Source organism: Halichoerus grypus, chromosome 13 (genome assembly GCF_964656455.1).
Source record: "Halichoerus grypus chromosome 13, mHalGry1.hap1.1, whole genome shotgun sequence".
Classification (NCBI taxonomy): Eukaryota; Metazoa; Chordata; class Mammalia; order Carnivora; family Phocidae; genus Halichoerus; species Halichoerus grypus.
Window position 1 is genome coordinate 44,443,957 of NC_135724.1, and position 14,734 is coordinate 44,458,690.

General features: G+C 36.8%; 1 protein-coding gene across 1 annotated transcript in view; it reads right to left on the reverse strand.

Moving 5' to 3' along the window:
• The window catches only part of TAF4B (TATA-box binding protein associated factor 4b), a 124,181-nt gene that overhangs the window by 44,454 nt on the left and 64,993 nt on the right, over positions 1–14,734 (reverse strand). The window contains exons 11-12 of the mRNA XM_078060486.1: positions 11,047–11,177; positions 5,193–5,318 (exon numbers count right to left, since the gene is read on the reverse strand). Coding sequence (XP_077916612.1) covers positions 5,193–5,318; positions 11,047–11,177 — 257 coding nt within the window. The remainder of the gene's footprint in view (positions 1–5,192; positions 5,319–11,046; positions 11,178–14,734) is intronic.

A 14,734-nucleotide genomic window follows, 5' to 3' on the forward strand; every position in this document is an offset into this window, starting at 1 on the left:
AAAACGGATGGTACAGATGAAGGAAAAGAAAAGAAGGATAATTGCTGGCTCAAAGAAGGAAAGCAATCAACATTGGCTAATCTTCAGATAAAGCCATTTTGGGAAAATATGTTATTTCAAGGACTGTTAAAATCAAGAACCTCATAGGGTGATGTATGAAATTGTTGAATCACTATATTGTATACCTGAAACTACTATAACACTGTATGTTAACTGGAATTAAAATAAAAATTAAAAATAAATAAATTAAAATAAAATCAGGAGTCTGACTTTGAATCAAATCAATCTCTTTAGAAGTATAATTCTCAAAAACTAAGTAGGAAATACATCCCAGTGTTTTCATTAGAGTATCTTGTCATCTTTGGGTCCTCCATAGCATTTAATTGAATGCTATGCACAAGTAAATGTCCAATAAATGTTATTCAATACTGTTTTCCATACTGATTCAGTTCAACATTCAAAATTGAACAATCTAACAGGACTGCTATTAAGGAGAGAGCTATCTTCTATATGTAATGCTATGATGAAAGCGGTAAAGAACTTCATTTCTGACACTATGAACGTCTGTCCACTGAAAAGTATGCTCAGGAGTATTCTTTTTTTTTCATTCTAACAAAGTTATCTAAGTCCTTATAAATCTGAATATTTGTTCTATAAAATGCAACATCAGCTAACTAAGTATAGCTAGCAAAATAAAAGCTAAAAGTATTTTCTTATTTACTAAGTTTACCTGATACATTTTACTGATGTATCAGTACTTTCGTTAAAGGGAAGTACAAGAAAGAAACCATTTAAAGAGTGCCTTGTAATTTTTTTTTTAAGATTTTATTTATTTATTTGAGAGAGAGAGAAAGCATAAGTGGGGGCGGGGGGGGCAGAGAGGGAGAGGGACAAGCAGACTCCCCACTGCATAGGGCTTGATCTCAGGACCCTGGGATCATGACCTGAGCCGAAGGAAGCTGCTTAACTGACTGAGCCACCCAGGTGCCCCAAGAGTGCCTTTTAATTTTAAACACATGAAGTGTTTAAATTAAATTTAAATAAGGCTACCAAAAGCTAGTAACTTTTTTCTTCATTTTGTCCTCTATCTACTAAAACAACTTAACCCAGACTAAGATAAACTCCTTTATTATTCTACCTACGATATGAGACAATAAGCATGTATATAAACGTATTTATCTTAAAAATGTGTGTGTATGTATGTATATAGATATACATTGTGAGTGTATGATTTTTGCCCCAGTATGTAATGGGCACATTTGAATATCAAGTCTTTATCACTTAACCAATATTTATTGATTATTCATAGATAAATTCTACTCTGTGTGCCTCTATTCTGAGTCTGGAGATACAGAAATGAAACAGTAAGACAAAGTCTCTGCTTTCAAGTGACTTATATTTTAAGAAAAGAAAAATAGTAAAAAATTTTATTAAAAATTAAATACAGTTATGATAGGTAAAACATTTATGATGGGGAAAAATTTTAAAAAACAATTACTGATAGTTGCTAAGTGCTATAAAGAAAATTGGACAATGTGATAGAAAGAAGGAGTGTGTGTGGTGGGGGGTACTTCTTTAGCAAGGACAGGAGAGAAGACATCTGAAAAGTGACATTTGAGTAGAGCTCTGAATGACAAGGAGGCAGCCACACAAAATTCTGGGGGAAGAATACTCCAAGCAAAAGGCAGAGTTTTTGGGGCGCCTGGGTGGCTCAGATGGTTAAGCGTCTGCCTTCAGCTCAGGTCATGATCCCAGGGTCCTGGGATCGAGCCCCACATTGGGCTCCTGGCTCAGCCGGGAGTCTGCTTCTCCCTCTCTCTCTGCCTCTCCCACTGCTCATGCTCGCTCTCTCTCTCTCTGTATCTCTGTCTCAAATGAATAAATAAAATCTTTAAAAAAAAAAAAAAAAAAGGCAGAGTCATTGCAAAAGCCTTAAAATGGGAACAAGCTTGGTAAAACTGAGGAAAGAAGGAAGGTCCGTGTGGCTGGACCATGAGAAAAGTTGAAAGAGATAAGGTTGGAGACCACGTAGGCCAAGATACAGAGTTGAGGTTTAATTCTAGTCATAAAAAAAAGCCACAAAAGGGCTTGGAACACAGGAGTGAGATGCCACTGCTCTGACACTTTAGAAAGATCACTCTGGCTGCTCTGCAGTGAATGCAGCACTGTAGGGATCCGAGATCAGAGGCACAGGCTTACAGAACAACTCAGGAGACCGCTCTAAAACAACTGTGGTTTTAGAAAAAGATAAGGGAAACTTGGACTAATGTCATAGCAGGTAAGATTAGGTTGAAATATATTTTGGAGGCAGAGCCAACTAGATTTATTGATGGACTGGATATAGGGTATGAAGTAAAGAGGAGAATCGAAGATGATTTCCTAGGATTCTAGCCTAAGCAATTGGAAAGATGAGAATCCCAACTTTCTAAGATGGTAAAGACCAAAGCAGATGTTAAGACATGAGACCTCAACTTTCAGGTTGAGTCGCCTAATTAGCAGTCTATGATGCACACTTGGCACCCTCAAAGGTCAGTGTGTCTGGAGCAGAGCGAGTAAAGAAGGGAGGGATATGAGTGGTGGGCAGGTACTTTTTTAAATCTGGTAAGCAGTTTGGATTTTAAATGCAAGAGGAAGTCACTAAAGGCTTTCAAGTAACGGAGACATGCATGATTTGTTATGAAAACATTATTCTGACAACAGTATGAAAAACGGATTGTACAAGGAAAAGGAGATCAGTTAGGGGACATTATAAAAGTCCAAGCTGGGCCTGGAATAAATTGGAATAAATTGTGCCAGAAAGTAAGGATAAGGGCACCTGGGTGGCTCAGTCAGTTAAGTATCTGCCTTCTGTGCAGGTCATGATCCCAGAGTCCTGGGATCAAGCCCCACATCAGGCTCCCTGCTCAGCAGGGAGTCTGCTTCTCCCTCTCCCTCTCTCCCCAGCTTGTACTCTCTCAAATAAATAAATAAATAAATAAGAAAGAAAGAAAGGATAAGCTCAGTGAATGATGGAAACATGAGTAACAGACAGATGTACCAGTTGGAAGGGTCTCCTACTCAGGAGGAATTTGAGCATCAAAATAAATGATAGTAATGGATTAATAACCTACTGAATCAAATAGAAATCCAAAGCCCATTTTGATATCAATGAATACATGAATAAATGAATAAAAGAGAAAGGAAAGCTCTTCCACATACAATGCTAATAAATGTAGAAGATGATGAGAATTAAAAAATTACCATTTTATATTTACGAGTACTGTTCATCATAGAGTTGGCTGACTTAGGTAGATATCATCTATGGGCACTAAAGTTGATACATGGAGGTTTGGTGAGGAAGGGAATATTGGTATAATCTTGAAATACCTTCCTATGAAAAACTCACTGATTACAAAAGGGAAAATGGCAAATTTGAAATGGAGAGAATTGGAAGGCACCCACACAGCTGGGTGATCAAGGTTGCCTTTTGATAGGATCAGCTGAGAAGAATGTATTATTCCTGCCACAAATTCATTACCTAAGTCATGAGGAAATATCAGATGAACCCAGGAATTATCAGTCACCCTATAGATAGTAAGGCCTGTACTCTTAAAACCTGTCAAAGACATGAAAGAGAAAGTAAAAAATCTGACTAAAGGAATCTGAAAAGAGATGACAGTTGAATGAAACACACATTGTTGAATGGGACAATAGACCAAGAAGGAAAAAGAGACTGGGCTGAGACAGCTGGTGAAATCTGAATGGGGTCTGTGGATTACATGGCAGTGTTACATTGTTCACACCCTGACTTGGTAGGGTTATACAGCACAATGTCCTGTTCTGAAAGTAAGCTTCAGAGAAAGGCTAATTAGAGATGATAGTTGCACTACTGTAAATATATAAAAAACCTCTGAATTGAAAGAAACAAAGGAGAACAAAGGGATGAAAGAGAATAATAATAAGGGTGTGTGTGTGTGTGTAAATGCAGAGATGGAGAAAATGTTAAAAATGGGGGCATCTGAGAAAAGGAGATGAGGATTCTTTATCTAGTTCTGACAACTTTCCTGTAAGTATGAAGTACTTCAAATAAAATTAATTTTTTAAAAAAGTGATTAGTATACAAAATACTCTAAAAGGGGAGGCTGCCAATAACACTACAAATTTTTTTTTTTTTAAAGATTTTATTCATTTATTTGAAAGAGAGAGAGACAGCGAGAGCAGGAACACAAGCAGGGGGAGCATGAGAAGGAGAAGCAGGGCTTCCCGCCGAGCAGGGAGCCCGACCCGAGGCTCGATTCTAGGACCCCGGGATCATGACCTGAGCTGAAGGCAGATGCTCAATGACTGAGCCACCAGGCGCCCCAATAACACTACAAATTAAAACTAAGGTGTTTAAAACAAAAAAATCAGTCTAGTGCCCAACATTTATGACTACTCGCAAAGGACCTATGCCTATGGAGAAATGTGAAGCAACAAAAGGCAAACCACAGTGCAACTAGCTTTCACCCCTTCTGACACTATAGTCCAGGAAAATGTTTCAGTAAAGAAGAAAGAAAATATATTTATATATAAGATAAATATCTTCTTACCTGTTCTTTTATTCTCTAACCCATTTCTGCCCATCCTATATTTTGTTCCATATAATCCTAATTAATCCTAATTTTACCCATAAATTTCCAAACTTTTCTCTCTCTAATTTAACTTGGCACATATCAAATTATATCCCTAAAAAGACGTTGAATATTTTTAAAAACATTTTTACTTGGGGCATGCCCAGTCAGTTAAGTGCCCAGACTCTTGATTTCAGCTCAGATCATGATCTCAGGGTCTTGGGATCAAGCCCCACCTGGCGGTCTGCACTCAGCAGGGAGTCTGCTTGAGATTCTCTCTCCCTCTCTCTCTCCTCCCTCACCGCCCCCACCTCAAATAAATAAATCTTTAAACAAACAGTTTTTACTTGGGGGTGGTAGGTATGATCCTAGGCACACAGGAACTGAGAATGAGGAGACAAAAGATTGTATCTGATTAAAATAATTAACTGAAAGTCACAGTACCACACCATTCTGCTTATGAGAGATTTTATTAGTAATTTCATTTAAAGAAATCCTTCAGAGAAATCTAAAAGCCTAGCAAAAACAAGACAGTTGGCTAACAATAAAGCCAAGTCTAACCTTGCCAGGTCATGTTCAATCATAAATCACGTAGGCTCTTACCTTGGCTACCCTAAGTAACATTTCTCTTTCTTCTAAATCCTTTCTCTGCTTCTCCAATTGATCTAGCTTTTCGAGAAATTTGAGCTGTGATCTGGTATCACTAGACAGGATGTAATTTTCACTTGCCTGGAAAAAAAGAAAAAAGAAAGTCTTACGATGGTCCTAGGCAAAACATTCTACATTAGGTCTTATAAATCAGCTAACGACAATACTAACATACATAGGGAGCTAAATTTTCAGGATGTAATATTTATATTTCTGATAATACAAACAACAAAAAAGAACCTTAGTCATCCTTAAAAGTTGAGAGGTAATTAAGCATTTAAATTTCAGAGCTTTCCTAGTAGGCCTCATTCAGAGGGGATAAAGAGAAGCCAAGCAAATCCTAAGAATAGGAAGTAGAAAGCAAGAGAGTATAACATGTACCTATAATCTAAATCTTTTTAGTTAAATTATTGTCCATCTCTGCAGACCTTAGTATAATTAATTAAATCTTAGGCTTGTGAAAGACAAAACAAAAAACCAATCACTTCACTAAAAAATACACCAAAGATGAAAGTTATCACCCTTGTTTCCACTGTTGGATTGGTCTAACCTTGGCAAGTGAGTACATTTTCAATCAAAATGTAACATGAGATAAAATGGCAAACATTTAAAATCCTAAAACTTGTTTTGAGGATTCCTTTAAGCTATGAACTTGGGCAGAAACTATAGTCAAAGAAATTAAGTATACAATTTATAAATGAGAGCTGTAACAGAGAAGTATAATTATTTGTCTTAATTTGCTCCATAAAATGATAAAATTTAGTTTCATTTACTCTGATATTCTAGAGTGTAAGACAGTGCTTTCCAATCTAAATATTTTGTAATTTTCTTCATCTGATATGATCACCTATCTCTCCTAATACACATAAGACGGGGGGGGGGGGGGGTTGCAGTGGTGGGCAATCTTCCCAATCAGCATTTAAGATATCCTGCCATCTATAGTCATCTCAGTAATTCAGACATTTAAGCTATGGGATGGAGATTGGGGGAGACTGTATAATAGGAAAACTGAATGTTTTTAAACATTTAGTCCAACAGTCAGTGCCTGGCTTAGAAATCATAGGTATAGCACCAATCCCATCTTTGTTTTATCGCATGCTTATGGTTGATTCAATTAACTGGGACCAAGAGATTTCATATGCCCAAGATTCCTTCTAAATTAAATTTTTATTGTTGGTATTTAACTAGATCAAAAGAGTATTACATAGTATAACGAACAAGGATGTATTAGTGCTACTTATTTTAATTCATGTTTAATACAAAACGAATTCTCAAATGCTTTTAAAGTTAAATAATACAAGATAGAATATGGAATACATTATAGGCCAACCATGAGGCATAAACATAATAACCAGTGGTTTCTTAAATACTTCATCTTTACCATGTTTGTGCTCAGATACTCTGGAGATAGTTTACTGACAGAATTTAATTTTAAAAGGACAACAAACACTAAATTAAAAAGGGGCACAGACTTTCTAAAATTTAACCCAATACCATCCCTGTGCTAAGATCCCTTCTCCTTCTCCCAACTTGGAAACAACTGCCTCTGGCTTAATGCATCCTTCCTTTATTCTTACAGATGCTAAACAAATGAGTGCCTCCCCTATTCCTACTTAGTCCCCAACCTTATTTAAACAAGAGTAACCCCAATCTTAAAACATTGCTTCCTGTCTACCAAGCTGGCCTAACTGAAGTCTTTATGAACCACTAAATAGGGTGGGTTTGGTTTTTTTTTTTAAGATTTTATTTATTTATTTGAGAGAGAGCAAGCTAGAGAGAGAGAGAGCAGACAAGCAGGGGAAGGGGCAGAGGAAGCAGCAGACGGCCCGCTGAACAGGGAGCCTGATGTGGGGCTTGATCCCAGGACCCTGGGATCATGACCTGAGCGAAGGCAGACGCTCAACCGACTAAGCCACCCAGGTGCCCCTAAATAGGGTGGTTTAACAATAAAAATATAAGGACTCAGACCAAATGATAACAGAGCAAATCAAGCAAATCCCATCTAAAGAAAGCACTACAGCCCCTTTCAACTAGAAATCACTGAAGGGCACCTGGGTGGCTCAGTCGGTTGAGCATCCAACTCTCGATTTCGGCTCAGGTCATGATCTCAGGGTCCTGGGATCAAGCCCCACAACAGGCTCCTTGCTCAGTGGGGAGTCTGCTTGAGGCTTCTCTCTCTCTTTATCCCTGCCCCCCCAACAGCTTGCGCATGTGTACTCTCTCTCTCTCTCAAAAATAAATAAATAAATTTAAAGAAAAGAAACACTGAAGCTTCTCCACAGTCACTGGTGTGCAGAAGACTATAATATACCTTCAGTGGGAAAACACCTGGCAAAAAGATCAAAAGCTTTGTATTGCATGTGTCACTTTCTACTTCTTTACTTAAATCTGTTTATGGACTATGATTAATTAGATAATTATATATAAACATGTGAAAGATTATCAAAAGCAGATGGATGTCAAATGCAAAGAGATGGTGGAATTTTGCTTTTAATAAAAATAAGCTCACTTTTGTGAAATTCGTGGGATAAAATTTCCCACACTGTACAGATAAAAAAAAGTCCTATCAGGGATGAACTGAAATATAAGGACAGGGCTAAATCTGTGACACAATGATTATTATAATATCAAAGTCTACAAAATAAGTATAATTTTGAACTAGATCCAAATATAACTAAATGATTATTACTTCTGTTTAAAGAAGAATAATAATGTAGCTACAAATTCCAGACAGTGGCATTAACTGTATTAAGGAATGAGTGTGGGGAAAGGCAGGCTGGGGAAAATCAATCAGGATAGGCAGTGTATACAACAAAAGGTTAAGGAAGTGTTAGCTTTAAGCTAAGTTACTGAGGTTCCACGTGGGGTAGATATTATCCATTTTGCCTATGGCAACTAAATCCTTAGAACATATGCTATTGATATACAACAGAAGAACTCCATCTGAAAGCTGGAACACACAAGAGAGATTTGGAGGACACTCAGAACAGTAAACCCTACTTGGAAAAATTCTATTCCACACTAAACTGTACAGTTACGTTTTATACAGAAACTGCCCATTGTAAATAAAAGTGCACTCATGTATCTCTGAAAATATATAATTGAGGTGGGAATAGGAGAGAATCCAGGTTTGAAAAATTTGCTAAGACGTTACAGTAAAAAGCCAAAAAGGAAGAAAATTTTCCCCACATCCCAATATTGAAGGAAAACTGATTATCAAGTCAAACTAGATTATTACAAATTTAGGATGTTAATTGTAATCCCCAAGATAACCACCAATAAAATATCTAAAAAAGTATACACAAAAGGAAATGAGAAGGGGATCAAAATAGTATATAACAACAACAAAAATCAATCCAAAAAGGCAGTAATAACGGAAACGAGGGACAAAAAAAAAAAGCTACAAAGCATACAGAAAATAGTGAAGTAGCACAAGTTCTTCCTTATCAGTAATCACTTTACATGTAAATGGAATAAACTACCCAATCAAAAGGTAGAGACTAAAAGAATGCATAAAGAACATGACAGATTACAAGCTGTCTATAAGAGATTGAGTTTGGATCAAAGGACATGAATAGGCTCGAAGTGAAAGGATGGAAAAAAAATTTCATGCAAGTAATAACCAAGAAAAGCAGAGGTGGCTACACTAGTATCAGGTTAAATAAACTTTAAGTCAAAAATTGTTAAAAGAGATAAAGATAAACAAGGGGGGCCTGGGTGGCTCAGTCAGTTGAGTGTCTGACTCTTGATTTCCGCTCAGGTCATTATCTCGGTTGTGGGACAGAGCCCTGTGGTGGGCTCTGCACTAAGTGGGGAGTCTGCTTGAGATTGTTTCTCTCCCTCTCCCCTTCCTCTGTCTTGCCCCAGCCCACTGTCACCCTCTCTCTCTCTCAGAGAAATAAATCTTTTAAAAAAAGAGAGAAACAGGACATGATATATTGACAAAAGAGTCAATTCATCAAGAAGATAAACATAACAGACAACAGAGCCCCCAAATGTATGAAGCGAACATTGACAGAACTAAAAAGAGAAATATGGTTCTACAGTAACAGTTGAAGTCTTCAATACCTCCCTTTCAATAAGAATACCTAGACAGAAGATCAAGAAGGAAATAGAGGACTTAACTTTAAAACCCAAATAGATCCACCAGACTTTTATGAACATTCCACCCAACATAGGAGAATACATGTTCTGCTCAAGTGCACATCGAACGTTCTCTAAGAGAGATCATATGTTAGGCCACAAAACAAGTCTACATAAATTTAAATTGATTGAATCACATAAAGAATCTCCTTTGCCCATACGGAATGAAGTTAGAAATCAACAATAAGAGAGAAACTGGAAATTTCACAAATATGTGGAAACTAAACATACTTTCAAACAACCAATGGGTCACAAAGGAAATTAGAAACTACTTAGAAGTAAATGAAAACAAAAACACAATGTACCTAAACTTATAGAATGCAGCGAAAGCAGTGCTCAGAGGGAAATTTATAGCAGTAAATGTCTACATTAAAAAAGGAAGATCTCAAATCAGTAACCTGCTTTATACTTAAATGAACTAAAATAAAAAATGAAAGTGGGGTCATTACTGCTGAACTTACAGAAATAAAAAGGTCTGTAAGACAACACTATAAACAATTGTATGCGAACAAAATAGGACCTAGAAGAAATGGACTGATTCTGAAAACACACAAAAAGAAATAACTGATACTGTTTTTTTTTCCCCACAGCCTTTTCTCCTGATGATCACTTATTTTTAAGTCAGTCTTGCAAATTCTCACAAAAATTTATACAAGTGAGGACCTCAGCAATTATAAATAGTTCTTCCAAAGTTCTAAATAAAGCAGAAAGTACAGAAAATAGAATGATTCCTCCAGGGAACTTACCAGTGATGTGGTAGCTGCTATTTCTCTGAGTTCCTTTTAACTTATGGCTAGGACATTGTGACACTGACCATTCTCACAAACTTCAAAACCTCATAAGGTTACCCACATACCACGTTGCACAAAATCTAGCTGTCAACACTTCTTGGTATGGGGGAAAAGGTTATCTTTTTTATTTTTCATCTCTCATCCCAATAAATTCGCTCTCCACCAAAACCATAATACAAATAAATCAAGTGCTTTCATCTTGATGATGGCAAGTAATTTGGTTCCTACCACTAGAGACAAGACAGGCTATCCTTCCATTTAATTTGTTGAAAAAGCAGTGGCACCAGCATTCGCACTCAATACAATTATTTAACTTATTAAAAGGAACAACAGTGGGCGCCTGGGTGGCTCAGTCGTTAAGCGTCTGCCTTCGGCTCAGGTCATGGTCCCAGGGTCCTGGGATCGAGCCCCACATCGGGCTCCCTGCTCTGTGGGAAGCCTGCTTCTCCCTCTCCCACTCCCCCTGCTTGTGTTCCTGCTCTCGCTATGTCTCTCTCTGTCAAATAAATAAATAAAATCTTTAAAAAAAAAAAAAAAAAGGAACAACAGTGCTAACAGAGCACAGAGCACTGAAGATATATTCTCCTTGCCAATCAAAAGCTGTAGGAGATGTCTCAGGCAGAACAGATGCATATCTCAATCTACACTGACACAGAAGCTTCGGATACAATTTTAAACTCTATGTTAATTTTGTCATGTAAGCATATCTAAATCAGGCAAATTAGGAATTAAACTTTTGTCTACCAATATGAACTATGTCTCTCGACCATTTCCTTTAAACATATACTTAAAATATGAATCCATACCAAAATACTATCTTTAACATGACAAAGAGGAAAGAGAAGAATTTGTACTTCTTTAATGATTTTCTTTACCTTGTAAGTTGTCATTCGATGCTGAGCAATTGTAGTCAGTTTTTCTAGAAGGCCTCGTAATCGCTCCTGTGTTGCATGGGAGATCAAGTTCACAGCATCAGAGTTAAGTTCTGTAATGTCATGCTTTTTACCTGTAGAAGCAGAGAAAATCCATTACGTGTTTTAGTAGTGGCTGATAATTGAAATAATTAGCACAGCAGGTATTCTGTTCCCCCTGGAAGTCATACCCATTATGAATAAAGGTTTGGAGATTACGATTTTCCTGGTAAAGTCACAACTTCAAAGATCTTAGACATTACATTAATAAAACCTAGCCTGAAGCCTCAGAAAATATAGACATTGTTTCACTTAGCCCCTAGAATCATTCTCCTTGCAAGGTCATTTATAGGACAAAGTTAATAAGAACACAAATCAAGTCTAGTGTTCAGGGAGGAAAATGGTAACTGCAGAAATTAGTGCCATATTCTGTTAATTTTAGTAATTAAAAAAATAGAAAATTACATTTCGCTCTGTTTGACACCGTTAACAATTTATGACATTTATTTCAATGAATTCAGATTGTGGGTCTCTGTTACTGCCTTATCTACAAGACATACCTACACTTCTTTTGTCCATTACCAATCATGCTTCTTTTGCACTAACTCATGTTCTGATAAGTTGACCTGGTAATTAATTTACAAGCTGAAATGGGTTCAAAGCCTTATCATTTCACCCATCCATTTGAATACCTTCTCTTTCAATGTATCTCCTTCCATAAATAAACCAAACTTCTATTCTTCTTTTGGCTAACTAGGAAGAAAGATTCAGGAAAACAACTTGGACCACATACCCAAAGGCAGAAGCTCATTGATAAAAGACCTCATCAGTATTTACATAGTAATTCCTCAGCTCAGTGAAACCAACCTGTATCAAGAGAGACCTAAATCTAAAGATACAGCCAATTGTGTAGTCTAATTTAAATGAGCTTTTAATAGTGCTATTGTGTTTATTTTTAACAAACGTAACAGTTTGCTTTTGCACTCTCATCTAAAACATACTCATATACTCACCAAATTATGAATCAGTATAGCAAAAATAAGTTTTAATTAAAAGCCAACAAATCTTAAATACATTCTTTGACATTATTCCATAATAAATGCTAAACTTCAAAGTGTAAGCTATAGGATGTGAGGGCTATCTGGCTGTGACATCTGTCACACCACTGATCACCAGGGTGGATTCAGCTGATCTGGCTGCCAAGGCGCAGTCCCCTTCCTCTCTCACTGTTCCTTGTGCATCCCTCTCAAAGCTACGTGCTCCCTTGAAAAGAATGATCTTCCTAGATAGAGAAAGGCCATTCTTTGGTCAGGGGTGTGCAAGTAGCTGCATTCCCCTACTAGAACCTCCAAAGAAGCTCTCAAGGTCCAAAATGCAGGCTATAGTAAACCAGACAGGAAGAAGATATAAAATTATTTAGCTTCTCCTAAGCTAAACCTTCAAAATATAATTCATTACTGTCTAGCAAAACTGCATTCATCATCAATTTTAGATTCAAGCACGGTTACACTACAAAGTCAAATCTTCTCTACTAAAATTGTTAGCATACATAAATAGTGAAGGCCTTCTATATAAGGACATAATTTCAAAACCATCCAATGATTAAAATTACAACTAAACATAGGGAAGAGATAAGGGATGACCTGTCAGTTCATGCTTAAAGGAAAGAAAATGCACATTTAAAAATATGTAGTGTTTTGGAGGGAAACTTTGAAAATAATTTCATATGTATTTATAAAATACTTTATCCTATGTAGGAAAAAAAATCCATATTTTAAAAATATTAGAAATAAACAAGGGTAGGGATTTGCAAACAATTCCAGGGTTTAGTGATCAAATGTTCTAATATCTTCACTACACTGATAATAAAACATGACAAAGTTAACAAGTTAAAATACTCTAAGAAAAATTCCTACCCTTTTTTCTTTAGATTCTTTCTTTCTTTCTTTGAGAGAGAGGGGAGAGGGAGTGGCAGAGGGAGAAGGAGAGAGAGAATCTGAAGCAGACTTCTTGCTGAGCGTGGAGCCCAACACGGGGCCTGATCCCATGACCCTGAGATCATGAACTGAGCCTAAATCAGGAGTTGGGTGCTTAACCGACTGCACCACCCAGGCGCCCCCCAAAATTCCCACTTTTAAACAAAACACTCTAAGTTGACATAACTGATGAAAAAAATCTGGTTGGTGCTTTTAAGCTTGTTACATGATTTTATAGAATGTCTGTGTAATTTAGTTTAGGTAATTAGGAAAAAAGGAAGAACGCTGGCATGTTAACTCTCCTAACAGTATTCAAGTAGAAAAATCCCCCCAAAATTCTTTGGGTTGATTTATAATTTCTGTGATTAAGGAATATTCCTGGTTCTGAGCTGTTCTGTAAAGATGGAATTTTACTATACATGGAAAACATTCCTAGAAATATATAACTACACTCACTCTATAGTTTTATTGTTTTTAAAAAAGCTTAGGTATTTCAGAAGTTGTTTTGTAATTTTCCATGATATTAAATGACAAGTTTGTGCTTAATTATTAAGAACTGAAAATACCAAATAGTTACTCCCAGAATTCTCCTTGAAAGCAGAGGTTGGCAAACTAAATTTGATCTCTTTTTGTATAAAGTCTGATGGGAATACAGTCTTGCCTATTTGTTTATGTATTCTCTATGGCTGCTCTTGCAATGTAATAGAGTTGAGCAGTAGTGACACAAACCACATGATCACAAAGTGGCAAATATTTACTATCTGGCCCTTTGCAGAAAAAAACTGCCCATCCCTGTCCTAAATGATCAAATTGTTCTTTCAATGCTAAAAACTTTCCTATCATATAATCAAAGTGTAAGTCAAGCTAGAAATAAAATTTGTCGGGTGGGGGGGGTGGGTGGGAACTGATAAAGCTAAGTATCTACTTCTTCTCTACCAAAGCTCTAGATAATTACAGGGTTACATGGAGTCAATACCAGTAAGCTTCCCAAGCCATCACAGGAGAGTATCATGCTTGTTCCAAAATTAAGGAACTGGCTCCTGTACAGGACACAATACATACGCAAAAAGAGACTGTAAGAGAGAGTAAGAAAAAGAGGGAAGGAAAAAGGAAAAGGAGTGAGGAGGGAGGTGGGGGGAAAAGTCAAACAAAACACAAGCAAACATTTTACCATCAGCTCTTCTGAATTGCTATCCTTTTGAACTGCTTATAAATTCTAGTTTTTCATAATAAAAGAAAGATAACAGAGGGGCTCCTGGGTGGCTCAGTCAGTTGAGTGTCTGACAACTGATTTTGGCTCAGGTCATGATCTCGAGCCCCATTGCTGGACTCAGGGCAGAGTCTGCTTGAGATTCTCTCTCTCCTTCTGTCCCTCTCCCCACTCACGCACGTGCACTCTCTCTCTAATAAATCTTAAAAAAAAAAAAAAAAAAGGATAACAGATACCCAAGTTATGTTAGAAATGAAAAAAAATGGAATTTGTAGAGTATATAGTAGGAGCTCTAACATTTCTTTATTCTTTTGTGAACTAGATTTAAACTATGTAATAGTAATGTACTTTGTAGTCCTTAAAAATACTATGGGTGTAAATCAGAAATCAGAAACCTTCACATTTTTGTGTTAGGGCTTCAATATAAAATACAAAGATCCTTACTAAAGTATACTCAAAGGTCACT